At 49.8% G+C, this 21,705-nt stretch overlaps 2 protein-coding genes across 4 annotated transcripts in view; one reads left to right on the top strand and one right to left on the bottom strand.

Moving 5' to 3' along the window:
* prr36a (proline rich 36a) overlaps positions 1–18,591 on the top strand; it is a 26,734-nt gene extending 8,143 nt beyond the window's left edge. Inside the window, exons 2-6 of the mRNA XM_084686083.1 lie at positions 3,013–3,730; positions 3,825–3,903; positions 9,503–9,672; positions 9,776–12,388; positions 14,698–18,591. Of these exons, the coding sequence (XP_084542209.1) occupies positions 3,094–3,730; positions 3,825–3,903; positions 9,503–9,672; positions 9,776–12,388; positions 14,698–15,773 (4,575 nt within the window). The 5' untranslated portion in view covers positions 3,013–3,093 and the 3' untranslated portion in view covers positions 15,774–18,591. The remainder of the gene's footprint in view (positions 1–3,012; positions 3,731–3,824; positions 3,904–9,502; positions 9,673–9,775; positions 12,389–14,697) is intronic.
* Positions 16,977–21,705, bottom strand: c21h19orf67 (chromosome 21 C19orf67 homolog). Of its 3 annotated transcripts, XM_084686081.1 has the most exons (8): positions 21,022–21,678; positions 20,709–20,910; positions 20,396–20,543; positions 20,134–20,234; positions 19,726–19,989; positions 19,385–19,537; positions 18,797–18,966; positions 16,977–16,994 (listed from the first exon to the last, which is right to left on the bottom strand). In XM_084686081.1, the coding sequence occupies exons 1-7, from the start codon at positions 21,056–21,058 to the stop codon at positions 18,822–18,824; spliced, it is 1,050 nt and encodes a 349-aa protein (XP_084542207.1). In that variant the 5' UTR covers positions 21,059–21,678; the 3' UTR covers positions 16,977–16,994; positions 18,797–18,821. The 3 variants fall into 3 exon arrangements, with proteins under 3 accessions (XP_084542207.1, XP_084542208.1, XP_084542206.1); XM_084686082.1 differs by lacking the exon at positions 16,977–16,994 and having other exon boundaries at positions 18,142–18,966; positions 20,396–20,540; positions 21,022–21,705; XM_084686080.1 differs by lacking the exon at positions 16,977–16,994 and having other exon boundaries at positions 18,145–18,966; positions 21,022–21,675.

Below are 21,705 nucleotides of genomic sequence, written 5' to 3'. Positions count from 1 at the left end.
TTATTCGTCCTCTTTGAACTGGGATTTGTTATGCAAATGGTTGACTGAGGGAGGGGTTACACAGTAGCACTTATATTTCATCGACATGCATGAGGCTCTTTGTGTCTGTGAAGCATCATCTATTTAATAGTTGGGCGTTGCCTCAGTTGTTCCTGGGGCAAATATTTGACTGAAGTAGTCCTAATCCCTGCTAGATTTACAGTGACCTTTTTAATAGGTCAAATAACGTTGGTTGCTATCCAAGTCCTACAATCTTAAGAAACCCTGACAGAAACATAATTGTGTCTGGGGAAAATCTTTTAAATCCTGGTATTTCACTTTTGATGGCTAAACCTAGAGGAGACCTCCCTCTGATCTGAAGAAGTTTGATGAAACTGAGCATGCGGCATACTTTGCCGGTGCCCACCTCCCCGTATGCAATCACCAGACGTCAGCCATTAAGGTTGGGGCGCTGCCCGCAGTCAAACTTGCAGGGAATGTGATTCACACTGCACTTTAGTAAGCCCCCCTGGCATGAGTGACAAGGGCATGGCTGTGGATTTCGGTGCCATCCTTCCCCCGGGGGCTAAACGTTCTCTTTTATCCTGCCCACAAATGCGGGTGGTGTGGGGGTGGGGGTGGGGGTGTGGCGGGGGGTGTTAATCTGTCTCCTGCCCCTGAGAGTCTGACACTCCGGCGCTGTTGTTGGGATCCGCTGTCTGGCTCGGCCTCACTGGCAGGCAGCCTTCATCGGCAGGCCTGCTGGTGTCCAATCAAGTGTCGCAAAGGACAACCTGGGTGTCTGTCTACTCTACACCTGGAGTTGGGACTCAACCAGCCTTCCCCTCCCTTCTGTCGCTGTCTCGCTATTGAGACGTTACAGCAGAGGTGAGGAAAAAGGGGGGTGTGGGGGTGCAGGAAGCCTGTTCCTGCCAAAGCTAAAAGGGTGGAAAACGGGGGGAGAACGGAGAGGACTGAAGGCTGCTTGTTTGTACTCTCTGAATTACAGGTCAGACCTGCTCATTAGCAGTGGGTTTAGGAAAGGTGTGTTTGGGGGGGAGAAAGGGGCGGGGGGATGGGGTGGGGAGGGGGGGGGGGTTGATGTAAGCTACTATCAGGTCCAAACCTACCCAACTTGTTCTTCAGAAAGTCTACGGGCTGTCAGCCTGTTATTTCCAATGATCTGTTTGCTAAAGATCACCCCGCTCACGTCTCCCACACAAGGTCTCCTTAGTAAACCAGTCCTTTAGGGAACGATGAATTATGTGCAGTGAGGGGCAAGGCGAGTTGGAACGGAATGTGCAATTCTTTGGTATCTCTAGCGTTAATATGTAACCAACCGTGCCCCCACGATGCACTGTTTAAGTAGACGTTCTCCCTTTCAGAGACTGAAACTAGGTCTTGGTCAGTAAGAGTTCATACAGATCAATAGTGTAACTTGATGCTTTAGAAAACTATGTTTGATTGAAGTCTCCGTCAGACGCTATTTAGCATGACCTCAGTCCAGACAGCCTTCTGCTTCAAAGACGCCCCCAATGCAATAAAAATGTATTATCTGGACTCTCTGCTCTTTGTCCTCCTCCTTAGTTTTTGTTCTTTCTGTGTGTCTTTTTTGCTAGCTCTGAAGTCTGCGGAGTCCTCTATAGCTCTTGCTCGTTTCCTAACTTCTGTTCTCGACCTTTTTTATTTTATTTTTTATTACGTGGCCCCTTAGTCCTTTCTTTTTTTTCCCTCCAATTTCTTTTTCTTTCTCCCTTCCTCGTTCCGTCCATCAGCCTCTCGTCTTCCTCTCTCTAGCTCCCGCTCTCTCTTTCAGGCCAAGCATGTTTTGTTGGAACCATACAATGGCTGTGCTGCCCAGACCATCTGTGCAACTGTCTTCTGGGAAGAGATCTTATAGGAGGAGGGGGGGGGGGGGGGGGCGGCGGCAACGGCGACAAGGGTAACAAGTGGTTTAGGGGGAAAAAGAAAGGAGTGGGGGGGGGGGGAAGCCACTGCGGGTACAGGGGGCAGAGGGGTTAAGGAGGTGGGGGGCGGGAGGGGCGGTTGGAAAAATGGAAGGAATGAGGAGGAGAGGTGCGGGGGGAGAAGGGGGGGTCTCGAAGAAAAAGCATCAAATGAGTTGAAGCCTAGTTTTGGTTTGGGGAGGGAGCTTGTGTAAGGCTGGAGGATCTTTCCTAAGGTCACTTGGTCCGAATGCTGTATACAGTACTATACTTAGCCCGCTTAGAAGAGCAGAGTCGAGTGTTCCCCTTCCCCAGTACTTCTTGGGCCACAAACATTCACTTTGTGTCCCCCAGTTTCCACTACTTCAGCTCTATTGTCTATTGAGGCCTGGCCCAGAGTAGGAATCTTGCATTAGTAATCGCTGGATGTCATCCTTAGCATCTGGCCTGCACAGGAAAACGGGATCATTCAACAAATGGCACATGTGGTCCCGGTTTTCCATCCTCCTCTCTTCATTTACGCTGTGTCATGACAGGGAACTGTGCGGCCTCAGTCTTTCTGCACCCCCAGACCACAGCCCTTTCCTCTCCTCTCTCCAGGAGCTCATTAGAGTTCTGGTGTAGACCTCAGTTCATGTCATATGTCGACTCCCAACACCAGTCATTAACTGTGGTCACAGTTTGTGGGGTTTCTTAGTTATATTGGCTCTGTCATTCCGATGAATAGTCCTTTCCTATGAATAGTCCTTAATTGGTATATCAACAACTTTAATTGGAAATTGAGACTTTTCTCTTCAGAAACATCGTAAATGGACGTTTCTCCAGCTGCTTACTTCCTGTTTTCTTGATTTCCCCCTGAATTCCTAAGAGGCCTCTTTCCCATAAATGGCATTTCCTTTTAGCCCCATCTACAGTCTTTAAATGCTACCGGTCATGAGCACATGTCATACATCATATGTGGTTATTGTGATAAGTATATCTGGGGTTATTTGCAGTTCCCAGATGATCAAAACATTCCTATTTGTCCCCCTTCTCCAACTGGAGGCTAAGATGCTTATGTGTTGTGGTGTTCTGTTTTTTTTCCCAGTGTTGCTCTGTTTGCAGTAGGACACAGAACTCTCATTCGTGTGCCACTGATTCTGGGGAGAGAGAAGCCACGCCTTAGGGGATGAAACCGGATGGGGTTGCCATGGCTACCATGGAGCCCACAGAAGCACTAGGAGCCGAACCCTCCCAGCCGGTAACGTCCGTTGTGGTGATAGAAGAGGAGGAGGTGCCGCCAGAAGGCTCCCCCCCAACGCAACCTGAGGAACAGGCCCGAGGAGCCACAGCGCCCCCCGCTCCCAAGGAGGGCAATGGCAAGGCAGCAGAGACCAAAGACAAACCCAAAGGTACAGCCAAGGCCCGGCCCGGCACGGTTGGCACCGCCGGCACCAAGACCACGAGCCAGACGAGACCCAGCTCTCGCCCGGGCACCACTCAGGGCCGCATGATGAACGGAGTCAAGCCCTCAACCAACGACCTGACCAAGAAAACCGCACCGGACAAGAAGAGAACTACAACTACGACGAGTACTGGAGCGTCATCGGCCGCCGCAGCTAAAAAGCCAGTGGGCGGAGCCACAGCTGCTGCTTCCTCTGTCAGGACCCAGACCAAGGTGACTGACAAGAAGCATGTGGGAGTGCCCCGGACCAACTCTGCTGCTACTGCAGCAACAAACGGTACCAAGACAACCACAGGGAATGGTACTCTAAGCAAGAGACCAACGACTGGACCAGTTAATGGGACCAGACCTAAAACTACAGGTGAGACAAAGGGCGTAACTACAGGTTCAATATTAAATAACCATTCAGGCGTGGAATCTCCATCCAAACGTTCTCTCTTCCTCCCTTTCTCCAGCTCCCAGGCCGACATCTGCCCCGAAGCCCAGCACTTCCGTAGCCAAACCAGACAGGATGACGGTTCCCAAGGCAACCAGGTAAGACTGCCAATAGCAAGCCTTCCTAAGGGAACACGGCCATGCAAACTAATTTACCAGCAGAGTAGCTTTGTGACCCCGTCAAGGCCAGCTAATGTTTAAACAGAGACGTCTCCACTCGCTTGCGCAACACAAACATCCCGAGATCAGGAGCTTCAACACAAGACTCGGAGCCTCAACAGAGGTGGTGGTGGGGGGGGGATCAGAGGGAGAGTTGTTCAGCTGTGGGGACCCTGGAGGACTTCACAGATGAAAAGTGTCCATTGTGGCCCCCAGACCGTTACTGGGTCAGGTTTCGCTCCGAGAGTCTGAGTCACGCAGACAGAAATAACCTGAGACAGAGAAGCCTCTCTCTCTCTCTCTCTTGTAACTCTGCCTCGGTCTGTCTTTCTCGCTCCCTATCAATGCCCAAAGCCAGAGCAGCTGGATAACATGGTCTTTGTCATGTGGAGGGGCAGGGCACAGGCCACCCCAGGGCATGGGGGGCGGGGGGGCGGTTAGTCATTAGGACGGTGCCCTGTGCTCCGGGGGGGTTGATTTGGGAGGCCCACGGGTCCCCAATTATTAAGATGTGGCTTCTTTTCACTGTCTTTTTTTTCCCTTTTCTTGTCAAATGCTTTTACACTGACTTAATAGTCTGCCAGAGACTACCAATAGTTAGCCTAGTGTTCTTGTCTTTCATGACTACTGCTTTTGAAATGAATGAAGTATGTAGAGACAATAATGTCAAAGACGAGGAGGAGAACCCACTTCAGAGTCTTTAGATCGGCCTCAGCCGACATGTAGTGTTCGGTTTTAAGAAGGCCTGATTCGATTTTGACCACCTCCCTTCTCTTCCTCCATAATGCTGCTATTAGATTAGGAAATGTTGTATTTGACTCAACACGGGTTAATGAGTTCTCTGTTAAACCTCATGAACAAATGGACACGCAAGTTTTTGTATAAATACAAAGACACAGGATGTCTTGGACTCAGACTCGAGGCTCTCAGACAGACGCTCACGATCACACTGTCTTAGTCTTGTGTTGTCTGCACCAGCTGGTGTTTTGACAGGTCTATGTGTTGTTTGAGCCGAGTGGCCATTTTGTACATGTACTCGACACCGGGCAACGCTTCACTTTGTCATGGCCAGCGTGAAAGCCGTTGGTGTGTGTGTCTCCTCCTCCTTTTTAAATGATGCAAAAGCAGGTTTCAGGTAAAGAACTCCTATTACCGTTGAGGATGCCCTGGGGCAAGATGGATGAATAGGTGCCACTGAACGTAGCATCAAACCCTCCTCTCCTTGTGTGTGTGTTCAGGAATGTGGAGTGTGTGTGCGACGGTTGGAGCATCGTCTTGACGACTGTGGGTGAAATCATGCCTATATTTGAACACGAGCAGCAGCGTGTGCGTGCGTGTTCATTGCTTGGCCCCGCCGGGTTGTCTGGGAGAAGAGAACAGACCCTCTCGCAGCCAGACCTCTCGTCTCTGGCTCCCTCCACATTAGTAAGGACTCTGTGAACAGCACACAGCATAAGGGGGCGTTACAGCATCACCTTACACTGCGGTTCACCAGAACACCATCTGCCACGGACTGATCCGGAAGCCAAAGGTGCATAGCGCCCAGGCTCTCGTTCACAACCACAGAAGCATGTAACAAGCTCACAGTCCCCAAGTAACATCCCCGCTCTCATCAACTATTCATGTTCAATGCCTTCAGGGGAGAGGGTGGAACTGTTCCTGAAAAATTTAAGGCAAATATGTGTACTGGAGAAGGAAGTACAAGGACAAGTTGGATTAGGTTTTGGGCTCAACAAGGTGATGGCTAACTGGTACCCCAGGGCAAGGAGAGAAGGTGACAGGGTTGGATGAATAAAGCACAAGGTTGAGAGAGGTAGGGGAGAGGGAGACCAACCGTCCTAGAGAGAAAGCGAGATTCCGATATCACAAACTGAAAATGCTCATGGAAATGTCTCACGTTAGCACTTGCATGGAACATATGTCAAGACCTAGCGTTCCAGTTACCCAGTCATGCGTGATGGGTCACAGGGATGCACACAGCTGGTGAACGAGACAATCAGTCTCCTAAATGCGTTTCACTGTCATCATCGTCACCTGGAGTAATGGACCGTCCGCCTGCTGCTCAACCAATCAACCACCAGGTCTGTCTGACCGACAGCTGGATGGCTTCATCTCAGTAGAGGAGGAGTCCGTGGAGATGTCGGGGGAATTGTAATGCCCCGGAATCCATCTTCCTCCTCCCTCCTCTCAATGTTATTTAGAGGAGCGAATGTCCTTGTACCGACGGAGCAGTCAGTCACTGTCCAACCCCCTTCCTCCCTCTCTCTCCCCTCCTCCCACCCTCTATCTCTCCTCCTCCCTCCTTCCGTTCTCCCTCCCTCCGTTCTCCCTCGCTCATCCTGTGTATGTACAGTACCAGGCAGTCGGCCAGCATCCCCCCATGGCCCTCCCTCTATCCCTCCTTCCCCCACAATCCTTCTCTCCCTCCCCCCCGCTCATCTGTCATTTTGGTCGGCCTTAAGACTCCCTGTGAGATTTGGAGTGTCTGTTGTGTGTGTGTGTGTGTGGGTGTAAGCACGCAGATTGTAGAGCCCTCAATGATGGAATTCACTCCACATAAATAATGGGTCGTCCATTTTTAATCCCATACAAGGGCCGCCAAGGTCACGAGAACACCTCAGAAATGACGAAGACGACAAACATTAATTAAACAGGAGACTAGAAGTACATGGCTCCTCGTAGTATCCCATCCTGCCCTCTCCCTCAGGGATGAAACCATGTAGTTTCACTGCTACTTTTGGCAACGGAACGGTGTAACTGTCCAACGCAAACAGTCTCATCCATCACTGTTCCTTCCACGCTACCCCAGGCCTCACCGAAACAACCACCTCTCTCTCCGTTGCTAGGCATCCTTTCTACCCTTCACTTGAAATCCTGTACAAGGCTGATTTTGGGTCGTGGGTTCTTTTGTATTTCCTGGTGAACTGTTGTTGCGGCTGCTATTGGGCCAGCACAAGCCCCAGAAATTTCTCCTCCTCTCTTAATAATGAAAAGAGGAGAAGAGCGAGGAGCTGTTTTTGGACAGCTCACAAGCCAAACAGTGTATTGTTGGAGGGGTCTGGTTGCTTAAGTCTTACAGGGGGGCCTGTAGGAGGACTAGGAGAAGGGGAGAAACAAGACTTGGCCGCAGGCAGAAAGATGGGCGTCACTGAATAGAGATTGTACCTCCTAGGTCTCTCTCTCTCTTTCTCTCTGGCTTGATTAAAACTGAATATTTAATCTGCTAACAGCGCTGCCAGGAGAATCTAGCTTCCCGGCTGTCTCTGAAAGAGCCGGAAGTTCTTGAAACGGCCGCCGTAAACAAAACCAGAGCCGCCTAACCTTTTTCTTGTGCCCTGTCTGCGACAGAGCTTAGTCACGAGAGTCAACTCTCCCCGCTCTTACGGGAGGTTGATGTACCATGACCCCCCCCCCCCCCCCCATCCATCCCCTTTCGTCCGTCCGTCCCTCCAACTTCAATCCCTCCCAACCCAGATGCAATCATTTTATCAACTTCCCCGGAGTGTCTCTCACGACGTAATTGAGCGTGGCTGTCAATTCACATTCCCTGTTCGCTTGTGAAATGGGAGAAATGAGGGCAATCTGTTTTTAATGTGAGGCTGTATAGCTCCCTCATTCAATTTCACGTCTTTCCCCTCCTCTATTTCCATCTCTCGTTGCTGCTCATTTAATCACTGTAGACCCCCCCCCCCCCCCCCCCTGTCAATCTCGGCTCTATGCATCCCCTTTCTCCCCCTGTTGTCTTTATCTGCAAACACAAACGCTCCTCTTCTTCCAGTGCTCATTTAAGAACACAGCTTTCTGTTCTTTTGGTCGACTTCACCATACAGTCAGTTTCCCTCCTGAGCCCAGTAGATGCAGCCTATTATGATAATGACCCAGACTCTTTGTTCGATCCCTGGGAAACAAATGAACACTGTTGTTGTTGTTGTTGTGTGGACTCATTGTGGGAGAGGCATTTGTGTCCAGGCATGCAAGTAGGTCCACTCCGGGCTCCTCCTCTTATGTACATGTTATTGTCGTTGGCAAGTCATGTACTGCATTGTCTGTCCACTGTACAAAAGTGGATGAAGTGAAGAGGAAAGCATGATGAGGGTTGCAGTAATGGAAGGTGAATTGCCCTAGTGGCATTTGGCGTTTCGCTATTTCCTTTGACGTGTGACGCATTTTTGTCCAAAGACTAAAGATGTTCGGATGAATCCTTGTCGATGAGGGGGAGCACTAATATGCAAAGTTTTTTTTTTTTTTTTTTCTCCTCCACATCCACAGAGTTTGCATCGTTCTACTGCACCTGGCTGTATGTAGGTTACAGAAGTCCTAGCATGGCCTTGAGCTAATTACACACAAGCCCCTCATGACTTACTGTCTATAGGAAGGTTGCTGTAGTGGTGAATTAGACTGCTGACTTAGACCAATTTCTCAAGATGTACCATACTAATGCATTATATGTAGCCTTCAGCGGGTGTAGTGTAAAATTAAATTGAAGAAGCCATTGAACCATATATTCTTTGACACTACACTGTTGATGGGCTATGGAATATTGCACAACAGAGTTGGTGAATACGAAGGCATGTGCTGTATGCAGTTCCTACAGTGGTGCCGATTTTGGTATTCACTCTACAGGGACTACCGTGACAAAGTTGAAGGATCAAGGAGTTCCCTGTCACTGGTCAAGTCCATTTCCATGGTCCCTTCCATCCAGTGCAAATCTAGGATCAGCTTGTAGCCTCAAATTCAAAACTCGTCCTCAAAAGACGAGGGCATGAATGGAAACTGATGGGAGGGTTGATTTTAATCCCGTGCTGTCCAGTCACGCACTTGCCTCCCAGAGGCAACACGGTGCAAGGGGATCAGAGAAGGGGGAAGATCCGAACCAGACTCAGAGATTTAAGAGCGTCAGGCTGCGTCTTGAGTTATGGACTGGATTAGAAGTGTCTGCTCTCTAACTCCTTTAGATTGAAGAGCAGACTGAGGAGCTTAGTACGGGATCGATTAGTCCCCCCCCCCCCCCCTCTCCTTCTGCCCCCAACCCTGCCTCCCCTCCTATCCTCCTTGGCTACCGTCTCCCACCTCGTCTTCCTCCTCCTGCTATTAACCACCTTGATCGCTCTGCTCCTCGCCAGTTCCATCCCTTCTCACTCCCTTTCCCATGCACTAGAGCGGGATTAGAGAGTGGCTAAGAGGTGCATTACAGTGGAACGACGGACGGCTCCCGTTAATGCATTTTCGGCTGCCTCTTGAAATTGCTTTAGCAGTGCATCGTCTGATCCTCACAGTAGGTGGGGAATGTTGGGCAACTGGAAAGGGTTTTCATGACATGATTTCCAGGTCTCTATCGGTAAGCTAAAACGCAAAAGAATTCGGGATGATCCTTTGGTTAAAGGGATTGGAATGTTCGCGGGAGTGTGTCAACAAGAAGCATTCCAAGTCTTCTCGGAATGAATATCCTGTGTGCTGGTATGATAAATATGAAACCGGTCTGTGTTGTTGACGCTTTCTAAAGATGGCGAAGTTGGTAACGCCTCGTTTGCTCCTCCAGACCTGCCACCCAGCCACCGACGTCTCGCCCAGGCGTCTCCACGGCCACATCCAAGCCACCCGGCACCTCCACCACGGCCAGGCCTGCTGCCCATAGACTAGGCGCCACAGCTCCCCCTGCTGGCAGGACCACAGTAGCACCGTCCTCCAAACCCATCACTGTTAAGAAAGGTAAGCCCGGGCTACGACGCAATGTTGGTTCTCTGTAAATGGACCAAATACCAAGATGCGAGTTGCTCAACTGGTGCCAATCCCCTGGCTTTTTCCATTTCAGATGTTACCAGACCACCGGCTAAAAAGCCTGTGGCGTCAGCCACTAACAAAACTACCAAGCCAGATGCCCCTAAACCGACCGCTGCCCCCAGATCCGACCCAGTCTCCAAGCACCCCCCTCCCTCCAAGACTGCCGACCTCAAAACAGCCAGGCCCCAAGCCGCACGGAAAGCACCTCCTACCGCACGGCCGCCTGCCGCCCGGCAGCCCCTGGGCCGGACCCCTCCTGCCTCTCCCATTACCAAGCCGGCCGCCGGCGGCACCGCTCAGCCGATCAAACGCACCTCCAAGCCCACCCAGTCTGTCGTGCCATTCTCGATCACCAAGAAGCCTCATGGCGCGACGGCAACGGTGGCTGCAACGGCGGCCGTTGCGGCCGTTGTCTCTGCAACTTCCACGGAGCCCGAGGTGGCAGCACAGGCAGAAGTGGAGGAAGTATCACCGGAGGTCCCATCAGCCCCTGTCCCAGCTCTGATCACCGTGTCTCCTCCCTCTCCTTCCCCCGTGGAGGTCACTCCACCCGGGTACCACGACACCCCAGCGGAAGATCTTTCCTCCCCTCCACTCAGCCCCATCATGTCAACCGCCAGTCTGCAGCAGGACCCAATACTTGCTGCTCTCCCCCTCAGTCCGGAACAGGAACCAAGGTCTTTCCTAGCAGAACCTACCCCAGCTGTGGCCTCACTTGTAGAGTCAAAACAGTCAGAGGAGCCTGAACTGCTAATGCCCGAGGTGTTGGAAACCTCCTCGCCGGTAGCTCTCGAGGCTTCTGCCCCTCAAGGAGACAGTATTTTCAAAGCGGAGGCCAACCTCAATGAGGATGAGGATGATGATGATGAAGAGGAGAGGGAGGGCAGCCAGCAGGTGTCCGTGTCAGACATGAGCGGTACCCAGCCCACGGAGGAATCCCGGCCCGGCTCGGCAGGGCCCGCGGGAGGGTCGGCGTGGCGAGGGGGCGGTGCTCTCCTGTCGGAGCTCGACTCCGAGGATGTGAGCTGCAGCCAACAGGGGGCGTCCGAGTTGAGCGCTCCGGGGGTCTTGGAGGGCACGGAGAGCATGGACGACCTGGGAGACGCCAGCCTGAAGGGGGCCATCGTGGACATGGAAGGGGCCTCCGCTGGCTCCCCCGACTTCGAGAAGGTGCCGGACATCCCGGCAAACGATTTTGAGGAGGACGAGGACGAAGATGAGGACGATGACGATCGAGTGTGTGACATGGAGGTTGGGTCGGAGCGAGCGGAGGACCTGAGGAGGGTGAGGCATGATGAGGAGGAGGAGGATGAAGATGTGGATATGGCCAGCGAGGGCGTGACTGAGAGCGGGCTGGAGAGCTACGGGAACGCTGACGAAGACGACTTTGCTGAAGATGAGCGGTTGGACAACCTCAATCGTGCTGCCCTGCTTCACCCTGCCCCCCTGCTGCCCTCGGCCGCGCAACGGGACCAACCAAACAACCCCTGGGCCCAGTCATTCCAGCCAGCCCAGAATGCCTCAGCACCTCTGTTAGCCCCCGCCAGCCCTTCAGTAGACGCCTGGCAGGCGGACTCTGAAACCCCAACCCAGTCTCCAGCCGAAGCCTGGCTAGAACTGGGCTCAGCCCCCTTTGTTCCCCAAGAGCCAGCTCTCCACATGCCTTCAGCTAGCTTGCCGAAACTTAGTCCTGCTCAAGGCCCGGATGAGGAGCACCAGCCTGGCCTGGGCCCCATGCAGACCCTGGCCCCCGCACCCATATCTGGCCCGGGCATGTCCCAGTCCAGCACCTTGAGCGGTGCCGACCTGGCTGCCCATAGCAGCAGTGAGACCAGCACGCCAGAGGAGCTGCGAAACTACAACAAGGAGGGTAAGCTCCACGGTGGGCAGGCCCCTGCTCCAGTGCTGTCCCTCCAGCCTGACCCAGAGGACCAGGACTTGGGCATCCACCTGGAGCGAGGGGATGGGGAGGAAGAGGAGGCAGAGACCCTTCCCGCAGACGAGGTGCTGGGCGGTCCTGCCACGGCACCCACCTCCAACCCCTCGTCCTCATCCACCAGCGAGGACGAGGCGAGCGACACGGAAGGCGAGGCCCAGCTGGATGAGCCCCTGGAGGACGGCGGGATCGTCAACGCGGCGTTCGAAGCCAAGCCCGCCGCCGCCCAGCGCTGCCTGTCTGCTCTGGAGGAAGGCGAAGAAGCGATCGGCGAGGAGTGGGGCGGCGACACGCCGCATTCAGCCAACTCGGCTGCATCTTACGGCTTCGACATGACGACCACGGCGTCCAGCTCCAACGCCCACTCCGCAGGCGCTAAGAGCCCAGGCATCTTCTCCCTGGAGGAGCTGCCGGAGGAAGACAAGGCTCCATCCCTCATCGAGGAGCCCACCTCCCCACGGCAGCCCTCCTCGGGTGAGCCCCCCGTAGACCTCCTGCCTCTGGGAGGAGACGGGGGTGGTTCTCACCCCGATGAGCATCACTATATGTTGTGTGGGAGGCAGGGAGCGGAGCTGGGGGAGTTTGGGGATCTGGGGGGGCCCCTGGACCCCTCCCTGTCTCTGGGCTCTCGGCACCCAGAGCCTGGGCCTGATGCTCAGCCGCCCTACTACTCTGCCATCTGTGAAAAGACTGAGAACTCTCTGGCAGGTAACGTATAGTGACCCCCCCCCCCTCCCCCAGCCCATTTCCTTACTTCCTTACACCAGATAATGCGCCTTTACCACTCCCACCCAACCCAACCCCTTTCTTTAATGTGGTTCTTGTCATTGTTTGTCCAAAATCTCTTTTGATTGGGGTGGATAACATGTTCAAAGTTAAAAGAAGAGAGCAAAAAAAAAAAAAAATTTATAAAACAAAGGGAAGAAAGAAAAGACTTACTACAGCAGTGCCACTTCCCTCTACGATATATACCCATTTACCATTATGAATATATGGCTTAAACTCCTGTATGTGCAATAGCTACTACTATCAATTATTGTAGAATGTTTGTGTTCATTTTGTTTTTTTTAATTAACACTGCATATCCAATCACCCTCAACTGGCATGAATTGACTGGTCTGTTTACGAAGAAGAAAAAATGGAAGAAAAAAAATAGAAACTTAACAAAGGAAAATGTTGAATGGACTGTAACTTTGTGTATTTATCCAAACACTTTTTACTGAACAAAATGCTAATGAATTTTGATTGTAATTCTCGTTTTTTCTTTTGTTTACCGCTCTGGAGATACATCTTTCCTTCCCCCTCCAGAACAATCCCCCTTTATTCTTGCACTTTTGAGGCTAGATTTACCCCTTCCTCCTATGTTTGTCCTTCTTTTGAATTATTTACAATTTCAGCTTTAAATAAAGATTAGATATTTAACATGACTCCTCTTTTCCCAGTCAGTTTTATTTATATAGGTCTTGGGGAGATATATTGAGTTGACCAACTCAAATCTCTTGTTGTCATGAGGTTCTACCACATGGCACGTCAATTACATGTCAGTAAGGATGTTATACATACTCACTAGGCACTTACACACACACTCTCGCACACACACATCTACACGCACACAAATGTGTCTTACCATCCAGAATACGACAAAGGAACCTTCAGTGATCTCCAGTTCCCCAACCCTCTTCTCCCCTTTACCAACAACATTTGTGAGAACCGTCCTTCATCACCATGGAAATCTCTCACCTCCACTTTCCCTGTGCCGCCAACACCACTATGAACTGAAGGGCAACAAGAAGTTTCCTGTCATCCAGTTAAAGAAAGCCCTCCTTTCCCGCGCTAATGCAGTATTTATTTTTTTCTTCTGTATGTCCTCTTTCTTTGTTTTGCCCTTTCTCTTATGTTTGTTAACCTTGTATTGTGTTCAAAGATCTCTGGAATTTTGCATGTTGCACCATTTTAACCTCACTTGGCTAATATCACCGGGCTTTGTGATTGACCCCGTTTGCATGATGTCACAGTGGCTTGACTTGCCATTTGATGGCTTTGATTTGCCCAATACAGGGCCTGGTCCTGTCGCCTGAGTCCGAGGCCTGGTTTAATACTGTTTGATTGCATCCTGCCCCTATCTACATTCCTTGGAGAAATTACCGATCTGACATGACCTAATATAATAGCTGTTAAAAACCTAGATTTTCTAGGAACCCATCGTGTTGATTTGAGATTGACTTCAAGGAAGGAATGGGGGAAGAATGTATTTGTAAGTATTGGAATTGGGCCTAGGGCTGTAGGTGCTTTAGTTAACACTGGCTTAATGCATGCAGATTTAAAGCCAAGCTACAGGGCCAGTTCTCACATGGTGCCTTGTCTGCATTTTGTTTGTGAGCACGGCTCATATCTTGCATGTGTATCACTAACTTGCAAGCCCCAAAAGGGGGGGGGGGGGACGACGACTGTGACTTTGCGCTCACAAGCTTTTCTGGTACTTGTTGTTCACGACACTAGTCGGTAGTTACTGCGTATACAGGAAGTTGGCCACTTTATTGCACACACAAAAAAAGGGTTCGCTGGTTCAACTTTTTTAAAGGGTTAATGGTAATGGTTGCATAATTTGCATTATTGCTCTCTTGCTTTAACACCCCCCCCCCCCCCCAGCCCATGTTCTCTCCCTCTCACCCATTGTCACTTTTCTACTTGGCACCGTTTGCTTTACAACACTCTCCTCACCCTGCCATGCTTTGCTTTTCAGGTTTGTAACTTTTGCACTTCACATATGATGTAATGTTAACATGGACACACGGTTTAGCGGAATCTGCACGGCCTCTACAGAGCTGGTGCTACAGTAAATGCTGTTGCTTTAGCCTCACAAACTAACGTCTCTGCTAAAAGGGAGACTCCATCTTGAATTCCCTTCCTCGCCCTGCTCTCACCCACACTGCACTGCTCTCTCACTTCCTGTCTGTCTCTCTCTCTCTGTCTCTCTCTCTAACACTCCACCGGGCCGCCTCGCCTTCCTCTCGCAGGGCTGAACGCGCTACCCCACAAGCACCGCCGTGACCCTGCCGCCCCCAAATCCCACTGTGACGTTGTGACCCCGCCCAGGCTGACCTGCGCAGACCTGCCCCCCAGGACCCCCTGCCGCCAGGCCAGCCCCCAGCTCCGCCGCCTGGAGCAGCACCAGCAGCAGCTGCTGGAGCTGCAGCAACGCCGAGAGCAGCAAAGCAAGCCCAAGGAAGGAAAGGAGGAGAGGCGAATGCAGCAGGAACAAGAGGAGGAGGAGGAGGATGATGAGGAGAGGAGGAAGGAGGGGGAGGAGCTGAGACGGAGGGAGGAGCTGGACAAGCAGAGGAGGGAGCTCCAGCTGCAGCTGCAGCAGCAGCAGCAGGAGCTGAAGCAGAGGCAGCAGATCATGCAGTGGCAGCAGGAGTTGGAGGAGCAGACTCAACAACAACAACCAGCAGCAGGCCAGAAGGCCCAGTCTGCCGTCTTGCTATCTCCTTCCTCCGGGCTCTGCACCATCTACGAAGCACTGGAGAATAGCGAGGAGGAGGACGATGAAGAGGACGACCATGTGATAAAGGAACTGAGCATGGAAGACAACGGCGATCTAACGCCAACTCTGAAGGATAGCGAAGGCCAACGAGAGAGGGGGACGTTCATCGAAGAGCACGAAGATACGGACCCTTCCGTCACCAGCTCCTGTCAAACCACGCCCCCGCCGGACTCCCCCCCTCAGGCAGAGCCCCGGCACCCCTCTCCCGGAACGGCGAGCCCCGAGGGCGAGTCCCCTCCCCCTCCAGAGTCCCCGGAGCGCCCCCCTCCCCTGGACCTGGACTGGGGGAAGAAGGTGGACATCGTCCAGCAACTCATCAACCAGACCCTTCTGCTGGCCGGTGACGGCTGCTCCTCCCTGCTCCTTCTTCCAGGGGGAGGGGGAGGCACACTGAGCCCCCTGGAAAGCAGCCTCTGGCCCAATCTGCTGCCCCCCCTCACCCCGCCCTCGGCCACCGTCACCTCCGTCAGCAGCTTCTCCCCAGAGGCTCCGGGGAGCTCGCCACAGGGAGAGTGGACGGTGGTGGAGTTGGAGACCCACCACTGAGGGGCCGTACATGTTGATACGCTCACATGGAAGCACATCGTTACACCTTTTTTTTCTCTTTTTTTTTTTTTATACCAGAGATGGACACGCGCGCACACACACACACGAGTGACACACACAAGTGGCACATACACGCACATATATTCACGTGTACCTAAGGTCGTGCGTAAGATTCAACTTTGACTCTTTCGTTCATATGCACACACCTGCACTGTTTCATGGTACTAGGGTTTGTCACATCACTGCTGTTCACACGCTAGACTGCTGCAACACAACACTACGTCGACCCTTTACACTGTAACCCAATGCCTGTATTACCTCATTTGTGCCATCACAACTGCATCACCACAAGTACAACACTGATACACGACACTGATATCACTAATGCGCGCACACACACAGGATAGCCGTTCGATGGGTGGCATAATATATGCATTTGGCACACACACACTCTACTGACTACTATCCTGCACCTGTCTGTTTCATGCCAAACCAATGTGCCATGCTAAGCTACACACACCAACAGCGCCAAAAAGTAAGTCGATCGATTAGGTTCAAATAGAAGGCGGTGCATTCCATGTACTTTAAACTAGTTCACTGGTTAATTGTGGTGTTTAGGATATAGTAGCTATGAATGCTCCCTTGTTCGTTTTTTTTTTTTTTTACTGAAGCCAAAAGTTATGGTAATTTGACTGTTGGGACACAACTACTGTTTATTACACAGACAAACACTGAAGAGGTTTCACTACTGACTTAGCATAGAATGACTGCAATTTATCGATATACACTCAGCATGGAGTGTAGTGTGTACTAGACCCGTGTTCCTCTTTGACACTGCTGACAAACTGCACATGACTTTGTATGGACTCTGAATCTGTCACTCGATGCCTGCTGTGAACTCCGGTTGATCGATCTGCCCTCCACAGGGCCAGCTTGTTCCTGAGGACGCGTCCCACTAGAGGAGCCTCCTGCTAGCTATAGCTCAAACCACACGTCGGCAATATTTATTACACCATCTGAATTTGAAATGATTATTTATTGACAATGTAGACCTTTTTTCCCCCTGGGTGGTGTTTTCAAGCACTATTGGCTATAATGCGGTTCCAAGTAAGGTCAAAGGTGATGCGGAAATGACGTTCAAATGATATTTGTTGTAGGAATTGGTTTGGTGAAGGCTAGCATGTTGTCCCCATCTGAGCGTATCCCCAGGGTGATCCCTCTCTGTGGGCACAGATGCAAAATGGGTGTAGGAACAGGCGTGCCGGAATGATCATGTCATGGGAGAAATTAGCTGGGAGATTTGAATGGCTCAGAGTGTCCAGCTGCACAATGACTCTATTGAGTACAACACTTAAACTCTGGGTCAGACCGATTTTGCTGTGAGGGTGGTGCGTCCAGTCCAAAGGAGGAAGTAAGGATGTAGCGAAGGATTGAAGAGGGGAAAATATGACACTGTTCAACTCTAATATATTGTGGTATTGAAGTGGTGGTATGTTTGTCACTGTTTTTAAGTGTGTATATTGTCTTTCTGTTTGTGTGGAAATGTATGCCCCCAAAATATTAATAATTTGAGCTGCCTCAGTGGATTGTGTTGGTGGTAATTAAATCATGATTATGTTAATGTAATTATGTCCATTCAGGTCATAAAATGAAGGCACCTAGACTATGAAGAAAACTACTTGTTTTTACAAAGAAGACTTTGTATGGTGAAATAGGAGGACAGGTTGTACAAGGACTTAATCTGTTAAGATGATGGTTCATCTTGTGTGAGCGCTTCCACCAGGACTTGACATGAAGAACTAGGGGTAAGACGAGCCACTCTTTGTAGCACACTGGGATGGATGACACTGCTTAGTCATGAAACGAGGGACTTGACAAGCAAAATGCCCTTTACTGAGGGTGAACTAGGCTAGGCTAGCCATAGTGTCTTAATTTACAGCTGTCTCACAGTAAAGCCAAGAGGCAGGCGTTTGCAAGTAGAGAACTCGGGTACATTCCAATTTGAGGGGTCGGCCATGTTTAGGCCCTTGCTAATGGACAGAAAATGTATCAGTGAAAGCTGGCCTTTTATTCTCTGTGGTTTTCAAGTGTAATTATTATATAGTGTTTTGTATTTCTGTAGTGCATATTATTGAAAACGCAGATAATTTGAGCCTGTTCGTGGCAATGAAGGGAAATCACTGGAATTTATTTTGTACTGTAGAGATATCTAGATTTATGGTAGACTATGAAGAGTTAAGATTTTATTTATAGATGCAAATCATTTTAGGAAATGAAGGATACAATTGGTTAACGGAAATCTGAGCTGCAGATTGAAATGAGACGATAACTTTATTTTGTCAGTTTTATTGAACTGCAATTTGTCCTGCCTTTCTGATGTCTGTTCAGCTATTGAACAGGGAATTGGGTCTGTGTGCTTTGGCTGCCATGCCCCACACAATATTTGATGTCTAATTTGGAGATCAATCACAGAATTTGCCTTACAGCATCCTGGTCATATCTGAAAACAACTGATACTTTTGTAACCCACAAACCCACCAACTAACATAATATACACACACACACGTAATGTGTACTAATACTTGTACTGCAATTTATGGAAAATTACCAATTTTGTAAAGTTTTGTAATTTATTTAAAATGAAGAAAACCACTTGTGTAATTTCTGTGAAAGTTTCGTGGAAGACATTTAGGCATTTTTACACACTGGGGCTCAATCATGGCAGCTTGTATAATCCCTGAAGTTTTGAATTTGTGAATGTGTTTGTGTAATTATTTGGATGCATTTACCTCTATGAAAATAAACTTTTCCAAAAACACCGTTGCTTTCACAAATCATCCTCTACCATAAAATACATTAATTCAAAAAGTATTGTGAACATGACAACATTACAATTCTAAGACTAAATAGTCAACCACAAACCTTAAAATATACCTTCTACATAACACAATAGAAACCCTTCAGAACAAGGGCAATCCGATCCCACCCCCCCCCAGTCCCACGTGAACCATCGGGTCACATACCGACATGTGATCCAGCAGCAGTGTGTCAGAGGGAAGCGCTCTCCATACTGACCCTCTCCTGCGACAACAGCACCCCCAGCAGGCAGTCTGTGGCGCTGCAGGGAGAGGGCTCCTCCCCACCCAGACAGAGCAGCTTGCCATACTGGCCCTGAGGAACACGGCACAGGATCCTGGAGAACACACACACACTGAATGAGCGATTTGACATGTATAGATCTACATACATAGATGTATAGATACATAGGTCTAAATATGAGTGTGTGTTGCATTGTGACATTTAAACAGAGTAGTTGTAATCTACATCTTAGCTGGTACAGTATAGAAGAACACCTATACACATTTACATTTGACTTATGCATTTAGCAGCATAAATGCATTTAGCAGCAGCGACTTCCAAATGAGAGCTTTACAAAAGTGCATAGGTCACTGATCATAACAACGAGATAGCCACAAACATTGCGGGTAATACATTGTGAAAACGAAATAAGTCCCAAAGGGAAGAACCATAAGAGCATGTAGTTAAACAAGATACAATTAGACAACATGAACCTCTCTTATATATGTGTAAATGAGCGAGACAAAGAGTACCAGTCATAGATATCATCTGGGACAGGGTGGGTTGGGATCCAATAGCCAATGGACCACATCCTAACGACATCGCCAGTGGCAACAGGCTCCTCCTCTCCCTCACTGCATCCCACTGTGTGCTCCTTGGGGATGTCCTCGTAACACAGGAAGTAGCTGCTCACACGCACAACACACAGGAGGTGAGAGAAGTCGTGCGTTACAACATTGAAACCGCGCAATATCCTCCCATTTCAAAGCAGAATACGGCTCCACCTCGTCTTCCAACTATCTTTTCTTCGCTTCCTCTTTTTTTCCCCGTGTCACTACTGAGCCTCTACCCATAAATGCTGAGCTGTACTCACTACTCTGTTGTGACGGCTGACTCTTTTACTGATGCGGTCTCTCGCTCCGAGTCACCATCTGTCTTTCCCGTGTATCTCTCTCCTTTTGCCTCTCCTCCTCTTCTCTCTCCCTCCTTCCCCTTGCAGGGCCTCACTACGTTCCAGCGCATGCGTTTGTACAGGCCGGTATGAACCCCTGCCAGGTAGGGGGTCGGCTGGCAGTACCGGAATATGGAGAGTTTGATTCTGTCTATCTGACAATAGCCTATGTAGAAGTGGGAGATGCTGCAAAACATGGAGGGGAGTAGTCACAAAATGGCTGCCTCGGGTGAGAGTAGGAGACACAAAACTTGGATGTTTTGTGTGTGTGTGCGTGTGTGAATGTGTGTATGTCCGTGAATGTAAATGTATAAATGTATGTCTGTGTACCTGTCGGGCTCAGACTCAACCAGGGACAGGAAGTTGTAACGGGCATAAGTGAGGACCAACTGCTCCAGGCGGGTACAAAGCTGCTGAGAGAAGTCTAACAGCTGTGTGGGCGACACACACACACACACACACGTTACTGACCTTCTCGGTTCCAGGGTCAATCTGTCCCTGTCATTTAACAGTCACATTCTTGTCAGTGTGCTTTCTACGAGCACGGGGTTCAACAAGAGTGTGCGTGTGTGTTTGTGGGTGTGTTGATGACCTGTGAGCGTATGCATATGGGTAGAGGGGTGCGTTCGGGCTGAGAGCTTCGGGCGGTGGACTCCAGGTAACTGAAGTACGGCTGACAGGAACGCAGGAACACAGGCACCGCACAAGAAAAGCCCTCATTCTGCACGTGGTCGCACCTGCTAAGAACACACACAGGCATAACTTCATTTGTTTTGTTAACTGAATCCAGATTTTACCTTTAACTTCAGTTTTTAACTTTGTAAGTGCATGTTGAAATAAACACTAGTCCTTGACCATATTTTACTGTTGATCAAATCTCCATGAATAAGACATAAGTGACCTACCTGTGTATTAAGTGCGCCTGAACTTCTTCGGCCTTGTTCAGAAGGAACTTTAGTTGTTGTTCTATAGGTCGGAGTTTCTCATCCAACACGTTTATGTCTTGGCAGGGCTGTTTGGAAGCGTCACACCCAATCTCTACAGCGCTGCAATCCGTCTGCATATCACCAGAGGGCGTCAAAACATCACTATAGTCTTTATCCGGCTCTGAAATGTTCAATTGCACATGGTCAGCAAGCTATAGATAACTTTACCTAAGGTAATTAGCTAAATTACCTCGGGTCTCATTAACTATTGTTATAGAGTAAGTTATTTCACCTTTTATAACATCTTGTTTTGGATCGTTCTTGTCCATCTCCCCTAACTTTTGCACCGTGCTTTCTTCTGACTTCACTTTAAACTCGGACCCCTTGACATTTGACTGTAGCCCTTAAAAACTAGCTAACAAGTTAACAAAAAATATAGAACATCTGGAATTTGAGAATAAACTTTATGAGATTATATTAACCCTTCAGATACACGGTTAATTCAATAAGCTATAGCTACTGTAACAACCTATCGGGGCCTTTATCTCGTGTCTGTTATATGTCTGCAGCGTGTAATTAGCTAGCTATCCTCCCAAGTCCTTTCTGTAGGCTACAGCACCACATTGACAGGTTCCACCTTTGGATACAAACTACAGATTGGTAACTCCCCTGGACTTCAGGTCGAGCATGTCCATCTTAGTTGGATGTGCAGTTTGCTTCCAACTTAACTCTGGACACCGCAAGTTTGTCGTTAACGCCTCAACCGTCCACTGTGCTGTGCCCAAATGCGTTGAACGTGTTGCTGACGTTCTTTCGTGTTGCATCAATTCTGCATCTGGAAGGAAACGTCCTATTTTGATTTGCATGGGTTGTGCCTTTTACATATATGAATCGTATTTCATAAGTGGTGCAAGCAGCCACACACACTTCTTCGTAATTTCAATCAGAAATATTTATAACTAAAATAAGAAAACCA

Source organism: Hypomesus nipponensis, chromosome 21 (assembly GCF_054491055.1).
Source record: "Hypomesus nipponensis isolate SF chromosome 21, ASM5449105v1, whole genome shotgun sequence".
Classification (NCBI taxonomy): Eukaryota; Metazoa; Chordata; class Actinopteri; order Osmeriformes; family Osmeridae; genus Hypomesus; species Hypomesus nipponensis.
This window is presented reverse-complemented; position numbering and strand designations above follow the sequence as displayed.

Excerpts from the sequence above, each read along its gene's own strand:
- c21h19orf67 (XM_084686081.1), bottom strand. The coding sequence starts at position 21,058 with ATGGACAAGAACGATCCAAAACAAGATGTTATAAAAG. Across the intron at positions 19,538-19,725 it reads TCAGCCGTCACAACAGAGTA|CTACTTCCTGTGTTACGAGG; the intron begins GTGAGTACAGCT and ends GCGTGTGAGCAG. Across the intron at positions 18,967-19,384 it reads CCAGATGATATCTATGACTG|GATCCTGTGCCGTGTTCCTC; the intron begins GTACTCTTTGTC and ends TGTGTTCTCCAG.